At 44.4% G+C, this 8,921-nt stretch overlaps 1 protein-coding gene and 1 long non-coding RNA gene across 6 annotated transcripts in view; one reads left to right on the top strand and one right to left on the bottom strand.

Annotated features, from left to right (window-relative positions):
• The window catches only part of LOC128895591 (box A-binding factor-like), a 66,476-nt gene that overhangs the window by 51,035 nt on the left and 6,520 nt on the right, over positions 1-8,921 (top strand). For all 4 annotated transcript variants that reach the window (XM_054158309.1, XM_054158308.1, XM_054158311.1 and 1 more), the window contains 2 exons: positions 1,058-1,206; positions 2,080-2,406. In XM_054158309.1, coding sequence (XP_054014284.1) covers positions 1,058-1,206; positions 2,080-2,406 — 476 coding nt within the window. The remainder of the gene's footprint in view (positions 1-1,057; positions 1,207-2,079; positions 2,407-8,921) is intronic.
• Positions 6,661-8,921, bottom strand: part of LOC128895612 (uncharacterized) — a 3,498-nt gene continuing 1,237 nt past the window's right edge. Inside the window, exons 2-3 of one of the 2 annotated variants that reach the window (XR_008461829.1) lie at positions 7,735-8,917; positions 6,661-7,657 (exon numbers count right to left, since the gene is read on the bottom strand). This is a non-coding gene — a long non-coding RNA (uncharacterized LOC128895612). The remainder of the gene's footprint in view (positions 7,658-7,734; positions 8,918-8,921) is intronic. The other variant, XR_008461828.1, reaches the window with a different exon arrangement.

Genomic DNA, 8,921 nt, shown 5'->3' with positions numbered 1-8,921 from the left:
CAAAGTTCATCGACGCGATATTTTCATTATAATTTAATAATTCTCCAATGTACAAGAAATCTCCTAGCTACATAGATAGCTACCTAGATGCACCTTCGACGAATACACGCTTCCTTTAAAAGCGCGCAATTTACGCGATACTATCGCCATTATTTCCTGTTAGACAACTTTCTCTAGTTTCCAAAGAGTGGCCCCCAGGTCCGCCGTAGCCCCCGGATGGCAACCGCGGGGTTCTCGGGCCTGGGCCCAGGTATAGCGGCCGACGCTAATGGTAACGGTAGCGGTAATGGCGGAGGTAATGGCAGTGGGTAATGGTAATGGAGTAGTTGTGTTCGCGGTAGTCGCTGGTCGGTAGGGAACATCGAAAAACGTCCCGGTTTGGCACGCGCCCGCATTTACGGGCCGATGAATCGGTGAACGGTTCTTGTTTCCGGCCTCCTGCGGGACATTAGCGTCGACGGGACTCGCTTTCCAGCCGTATCGAGTACGCGACGGACGGGTTCTCGGGGCGCGTGGTGCGAAATCCCATGGGCAGAGGCGTGTAGCGGTCTCGCGGGACTGATTGGCGATTATGCGACTTGGTGAGATGGGACACTGGCTACGGTTGATATAATTGGACGTTTTAGAGGCTTGCATATTGGCACTGAGCGGAAAAATTAGGTATTAGAATTGGGATTCTTTGATCAAATGCAGGAGGCGTTGATAGTGAAGGGATTGGAGAAGGTGTGATCATTTTTAGGGAGAGTATGATTTTGTGGGTGAGGTATCTAAGTCAATTAAAGTCGGGTGCCTTAATTCTATCATTTTCGAAGCTTGCATAATGATCACTGGGAAGAAAAATTAGGTATTAGAATTGAGATTCTTTGAGGAATAATGTATGTATGACTTTGTGAGCGGGGTATCTTGCATCCTAGCCAATCTATGCAAGGGTCAGATTAGGTGGAAGGTTTTCCGAGTTCACGATACTGGCTTAAACTATTAATTTATTTAAATTTATTTAACGCATCCCTTGTTCTCTTGATTGATTAATTACATGTGCTTTCTCTGTGTGTTTCAGTACGTTGTATCGCGCAATGGGCGTGGGTGGCGCAATGACGACTGCCAGCGCGACAGGAGCCGGCGCAGGGACCTACTCGTCACTTCCATACATGACCGGCAGCCCCACGGAACTGACCACCTCACCTCAGCAGCTCTGGAACGCTCCAAGTAACTAATCCCTACGACCATTCTCTAAAATTGTTTGAATCTTGTTCCAGACAAAAATCTTATTTAACCCTTTGACCTACTGTAGAATTCATACGACGTGCCTGACTCGTGTTTTTCATCTTCGACTCGAATTCTGTACCACGAGCCTCGTACGTTGTTACAGGTTAAAGAATCAAACTCTTCTGTTTACACGGCTACTTTAATATCTTGGAACATCCTCAGACACTTGCAGCTTTAAAAATTGCACCCCTCCGTGTTACACTAATCGTAAGATTATTTTACTGTGGAAGACAGTCTTTGACAATTCTTTGACTAATTTTTTAAACGAGATCTATAACTTCTTATACAGTCAATCACCATAAGTACTCGCACCTTCTATGTCTATCGAAGACTTTGTCTAAATTAAATGACAGGTTTGGTAATTCCATTTCCATTTCATTAATAAGTCATGCATACACAATATTTTATGCTTAATGTTATATTATTGAATTGCGTACGATTCATTTTGCTTCATTACTGTTACATCATTAACGTCTGAGAAATTAGGTTGTCTATATAAACACCACACAAGGTAATTGAGTGCATAGAAGAAATTTTTGGAGCAACCTAATATATACACGTGCAAAGTTTATTCATATATACATATGTTTACAATGAAAAATTCATTTGGAATCGTCTCGAGCCTATGATTTAATTTCGAGAAATTTCTTCAAATAGACATAGAGAGTACTTATTTTAGAGTACTTATTGAGAGTACTACTGACTGTAGATATATTCAGAAAGAGCCTAAACCCAAAATATCGAACCACGCTTCTTTAAGTTGTAATTCTTCGTTTACCACTGCAATTATCTATCCAATCGCTGTTCGAACAGGTCTGAACTCCGGTCTATCAGGTATCTCCGAGGACTACGGAGCCAGCGGCAAGACATCCGGCACGGTGACTCACCAAGCCCTGCCCGGTTTCTCGCAACCCTTCTGCGGCAGACCAAGCTTTCGAGGATACAGTCCATCCTATCCAACGCAGCAGACGACCACCGGGGTCGGATCAGCGGTGGACGCCACCGCTTGGAGCTACGCTCCGTCGTCCAACGACACCTTGGCGACGCAATACGCGACGCTCTCTAGACGCCAAACCGTGAATCCGCCGTCGACCCACTCGCAGCATCAGCTGACGACCACCACCACCACTCTTAGCAATAGTGAGTATTTATTTGCAACCCGACGGTCCATTCGTATCCATCGACTCTTCCGCGTCCATCTTTTCGGTTACCCTTCGACTCGACTCGACCGTGGTTGCAAAGCTTCACTGAGCGTTTGATACGCGTCCCAAGCAGAAAGAGTTAGAAAGTGTCGGGTCCTTGGACACTAATCCCTTGGACGCCAGGTTTGGTGACAGCGATCGTTCCTCCGTCGCAAGTACTCTTACTTTACACTTCATCCTCTGCTTCAGGAATTTTATTGAACCTAGCGTATCCAGAGAACTCTAGATGTATCCAAGGTGGTTCAAAGATGGCGAACGAAATGGAGACAGTACGCGTATCAAACGGCATTGTGCAGCGCTGTAAACACTGTATACCCTTAAAACTGATTGAATTAATACTAGGTTTCTTTCGTTTCTCTTGTATCTCAACCCGCGAACCCCAGCCGAATGAGCATTCAACCCAAGTCTTTAATTTACTCCCTGAGAAGTCTTTAATTTACTCCCTCTCGTCTTACGAGGGCCTTAGGTCCCTCAGAGAACGATAAATCCCGATTCGGAGCGATGGATCGTGTTGCACGGATCGTAAATAACGTGAAAAGGATTCGATCGGTCTGGGAAATTGGTCGAAGCGAACTGGAAACTAAGCATAGGCGGGGGAGTCGTGACAAATTCCCTAGCTTGTCCCGTGGCCCGAGACCCTGAGTTACACGGGTCAACCTCTTCCGTATCGCGTTACGCAGTCTCTGTCCTGTCCCCCACGTGTCGAGAGCTGACCGTTTCGAGTTCTAATTGGCCCGTTTAGGGCTGAACGGTCCTCGGAGACACTGTCTTTTGTTTTATTGCATGACGGTCTCTTGTTAGCCCTTGAAATTAATTGCTCAAGTTCCATACTGAAAAGCTCTGTCGCCCATATATGGGTGACGTGGCGTTCAACGTGTTAACCCTTTGCACACGAGGTCTTTTTTCTGGTATCTGCCAGCAACTCGAGATGTTTCTTAGCATTCTATTGCCGTGAATTCTAAGCTATCTAGATTTGAGAATAAGCTCACCTTTACCTCGCCGACAGTCATTTTATTGACACTTCGAACTCCAAAGAAATTAAACCTACAAAAACATTAGGTATTGTAGATTTGCTGCGTGAAACCTAATGGTGACTGAGAGTCACCTCTCGAGTGCAAAGGGTTGATAGGGATCCTCAGTGGGAATAGAGCCGGGAATAGGGACATGATACTGTAGCTTTATTTCCTACTGATGCTATATCATCTCTGTGGCGTGGAACACTGGCGATTTATTCTCTTAACGTATAGTTTACGATAATGAAGAATTGGTATTGGTCTAAATAATAGTAATTGGTCTGAAAACAGCAAAAGCAAGGGCACGGGCGACTACGATGCACAAAAACTCCGATTGTCCATCCTTTATCACGTTGTACATACTTCATGGTATATACTTCATGGTATGTACTTCATGGTTTCACATGTACAGCACCCACACGTATACTCCGGTTACAGCGCTCGTGTTACGCGCCACAAAGAGCCCAAAACCCTGCACGGATTCTCGGTACTCGTTTTCCGTTTCTTCTCGCCGCAACCGATACCCCAAACGTAAACATTCTGCGAGATCATCTGTCGCACCTACCCAAACACTCGTCATTCGCACTCACGAGCCCATAAACTCGTTCGGGCTAGTTTCATTTTTTTCTTTTATAAACACCAATTCCTTTTGTGGAAATAAATGCTTCATAAGCGATGGTCATCGAAGAGCAATAAAAAGGGGGAATAGGAGGCTCGCGAAAAAATGGTTGAAGGGTTTTCTCGCTTCGCTTAGCTGTTTTGTTCTAATAACAGGGTTATTAACACATTGTTGACCGGCAATTTTACACAGAAGAAATTCAAACAATCTGGATAAAGTCCAATATAATTTAATTATAGTTTACCAACGTACCGAATTGAAATATTTTACGTACTATACTCTTACATAACTATATAATTTTTTTTGTATCGCCCTGGGTTTCATAAATTGATATAGATAATGCACGAATTTACCGGTTAACAATGTGTTAAGTGGGATATTCATAAAAGTCGATAGACATATTTATTTTCTGGGCTACAGAAGAGCCAGAATTTCTTTGGGCTACAGAAGGGACTCTTGAAGTCTCCACTTGTTTCCAATACCCCTGGATTTCCATTCGCGTTCGGTCGGCGCGTGGAAAATCGCGAAAGAAGAGACGGTGGTCGCGTGCCGCGCGATCGCACCGTATCGAAACGGGCATTGATACACGCCGACCCTGACCTAGACAATGCGCATTTCTAATCTAGTTTTGTCTACGCGCGATACAGAGAGGAACGATAGGAGGCGCGTGGATATCTAGCTGCCCCGGGACCGCGAATTTAAGATAATTTCCAACGGTATCTTGGCATGCGGCGAATGGGTAGCGGGGCGCAGTGTGTACGTACCTCGGTGCGCGTAATCGGGGACTCCCTGCTCGGTCATGCTTCTCGTATCGGGCGCTACGTGGCCGCTCGGTTGACGAGGATCGCGCGACTTCCGATTACTTCAACCTCACGTGATCGAGAATGGACGCGCGAGAGATGTTCGGTTCGTGGAATAACATCGGCTTTTTTTTTTATTTATGGTTTAGATTTTATGGTTTAGACTCTGTTCGGAATGTGTTTACGTGTATCGATTCAGAATACTTTGAGTCATCGGAAAGGGTTGCTCGAGGAGAGGATTAATTCTCTTTATTTAATCGATTCAGAATCTGTCGAATCTACAGAAAATATTGTTTTAATTCGACTTGCCATTAACATTAATTCTCGCTATTTTTATACCTGGTGTAGCCTATAGTCATTGGAAAGGGTTGCTCGAGGAGAGGATTAGTACTCTTTATTTAACCAATTCAGAATCTGTCGAATCTACAGAAAATATGGTTTTAATTCGACTTGCAATTAGCATTAATCCTCGCCATTTTTATACCTGGTGTACCCTGTACTCATTGAAAAGGGTTGCTCGAGGAGAGGATTACAATCTACCGAATCTACCGAAAAATAATATTTTAATTCCACTTGCAATCAACATCAACCCCCGGTATTTTTTTATACCTGGTGCAACTTAACACTCCCGTACCAGAATAAATTACAATTTCGAACTTGAAGCCAGACCGATCGCCACCGGTAATTCGTTCGTTCGACGTCGTCGCTAACTTTACCATCCCCCTTCGGTTTCGCGTGAGTAAACGCAGAAGTCGCATGATCCATAAGTGTATCCTCGGCGGCGGGGTGCCTGACGGGTCTGGAGAAGAAAGTTCGAAAGCTTTTGAAGTGGTGGTTCTTTGGAGAAGCGTCGGGTGTCTGCGGTTTTCCATGCGCCGCGGCGCTTTATCCGAGAGCCAAGAGGGGGAATAAGGCTTTTAACATACCGCGATCTCGAGTGGCACGAACGGACGCTGCCGTCGCTGCGCCGACGCCAGAGCGTCGTTTTACCGCACGGCCGGGTCTCGATCCAACGTTAACCTCGCCTGCCAGACCACCCTCGAGTCCCGTACCCTGGCGCGGTCCCCCGTCGGACCCCCGTGCAATCTGCACGTGGCCTTCCTAATTTAACCTAGACGTCGAACACGACTCGCTACCGACTCGAGCATCGTTCGTGCGCAGAGCCTTCAACACCTGTTGCGCCATTGTCTCGTTTGTAGATCCTTAGATATGGGTATTTTCATGGATACGTTTTCAAATTTGTATACACAGTTCTTATACATTGGGTTGACCAAAAAGTTCGTGTCAATTTTTAAGAAAAATTCCAACACACATTTGAATTTATATTCCAAGAAGAATTTATATTCTATGAAGAAGTCTAATTCTTTACTATTTCTTAAAATAAGAAAATTATTTTAGAAGAAGACATTTGTCGGTTGGAATGAATCAGGATTATTCTTTCTATTGAATTACATAGGTAACGTTTTGTTCCACAACATTTTAAGGGATGTACACGTGTTACTCTTTTTAAACAATTCCGATATATTCAGACCTGTACCGCCTACCAAAGATTGATGTGGACTTTCTTGATACGCTAATGCAATATATAAATTATATATAAATACTAGGTAAAATATTTTTCGATTGAAAAAAGTGTCTTTAAGACTGGTCATTCGTTCGATCGCAATATAAATAGGAGCAAATGAAACCAGGGTAGGTTTAGTGTTAATTGCTGAAGAATTCCGGGGTGGGAGGGTTGACTCCTGTGGGGAGTAGCTAGGTATGAATAGAATAGCATTAGGTAAACCCATGCAGTAGTAATTATCGAGTTGAAATATTTTGTGCTGGGTTAGGTTTCTTTGACTAGACAGTACATAAAATGTATAAACAATGAAGAATATTTGTACTATTATACCCATGATTGATGCAATAGTAATTATCAAGTTGAAATATTTTGTGCTGGGTTAGGTTTCTTTGACTAGACAGTACATACAATTTATAAACAATGAAAAATATCTTTAGTAGGAACTGACTGGTAATTGGGATGCTAGGGATTGTTCTGGAGGCGTCGGAGAAATATGGAAGATTTACTTACCTTTTACTCTTTTTATTTTTGTCTCTAAAACCCTATGTCCTACCTGTAGGTGGCCTCTGTGTAGCAATTAACCCTCCTCTCTTACGTTGAGTCCGACCTCGCCACCTAAGAACGCATTTATCGCTTACAAATAGGGCTATTACTCACTAAAAAAAAAACCTTCATTTTTAAAACCGAATTAATTTTTATTTTGGGTGATTTCAGTCTTTACTGTTGCTAAAACCTAACGATGGAACTAATACGTCGGTCGGTGTTGACCTGACCGTAGAAGAGGAGGGACAATATAATTCATTGCCCACGGTAGCGTTCGTTTAACCGTCAGCACCTTTCTCGTGTCATATCCGATAGCCATCCAACCTCTCCCTCTGCTGTTATCCCTCGCGTGGGCTTCACTTGTCCTCTGACCTCCTCGTCCTCTAATCGTCTCCTCGCCCTTTCTTATCTCCCCTTCCCTGTGCTTTCACGCTTGCATTCCACGTAACTTTCCGTCTCTCGACTTCCTTCGGCTCTCTTTGCTCTTCCAGTCTCCGTCGCGGTAATTCGATCCTCCTATTCTCATTCCTCGTCGCCTCGTCACTTTTTTGAGAGTCCCCGCGACGCCTTCGAATATTCTGTTACGAAGAGTCCGGTGTTTTCGTAACGTAACGATCTGTCGTCCGAGAAGTGGATATTCATTCCTTTCCCTAAAAACAAAATTTTATGTATTATTAGACCGAACGGTTGCGCGCCGCTGGTTTATATTCTAAAGTGGGGGGATGACCTAGTGCTTAACGACCATGGATCGACGTTGGACTTTGCACAAAAGCGACCTTTGCACTAGAAAGCGCACCGTGTGTACGCGTTTCAAAACCGTGGAGATTTTTACCGTTCGATGGAAGGGCGCAGTGACTCACTTCGGGTAAACAGGAGCCTGGCTCGTCGGACAGAAGCAGGCCTAGATGTTTATTGCCCCATTACGCACAATGGGACGAAACCTTTCCGGAACGTGACCTAACCTGCGTAGCTACTCTCGAAACAAACCCAACAATCGATTCGTAATGACGATTACAGCTGAAAAATTCTAAAGTGGTCGATTCTCGAGGTGGAAGGAGGAAATTTCGAGCGTTCAGCGTTCAAGTTTAATGGTTGATCGTTTGAGGATCGTGAATGGGTCAAGGGTGGCGTCTGCACGCGGAGCGAGGAACGCAACTCGAGCCGTGCGCGTCCGTTGTCGAAGAGTCGCAAGAGTGTCGCCGACGTCAGCGACTAGTTGCTTACCTATATACGATATCCAATTGCTTCCCAGTCCCGTTTCTGCCGGATGCGCGGCTGCGGTACGCTGACCTCTTCGTCCTCTCTGTTACGAACGTCTCTGATGAAGTAACGCGAGACGAACGCGCCCGTATTTCTCGTCAGCGTCGACACGGACGACGGTCATCGGCGTAGCTCTGCGTATTCCACAGATTTTCCACGTCGAGATCTTCGTGTCACGAGATTTTTCCACCTTGGGATCTTTCCATCTCAAGATTTATTCACCTCGGGATCCTTGCATCAATGTTGTTCCATCTCAGGTTTTTTGTGTTGGGTCTTTACCATCTCAGGATTTTTATATGTCCAGATTTGTTCACCTCAGGATCTTTACATTTCAAGCTTTTTCCATTTCGGGATTCTTATATTTCAAAATTTTTACACCTCGGGGTACTTTCATCAAGCTTTCTCCACCTCAGGATTCTTTCATCAAGTTTTCTCCACCTCAGGATTTTTCTATCGAGTTTTCCGCCTCAGGATTCTTATATTTCAAAATTTATCCACCTCAGACTATTTTCATCAAGCTTTTTCCACCTCAGGATTTTTCTATCGAGTCTTCCACCTCAGGATTTTTATATCTCAAGATTTATCTACCTCAGGATTTTTATATTTCAAGATTTTTCCACCTCGGGGTTCTTTCATCAAGCTTTCTCCACCTCA

The sequence above is a fragment of the Hylaeus anthracinus genome, unplaced genomic scaffold, assembly GCF_026225885.1.
Source record: "Hylaeus anthracinus isolate JK02 unplaced genomic scaffold, UHH_iyHylAnth1.0_haploid 5, whole genome shotgun sequence".
Lineage (NCBI taxonomy): Eukaryota > Metazoa > Arthropoda > Insecta > Hymenoptera > Colletidae > Hylaeus > Hylaeus anthracinus.
The sequence above is the reverse complement of the archived record's forward strand: the minus strand, read 5'-3'. Positions and strand labels throughout refer to the sequence as shown.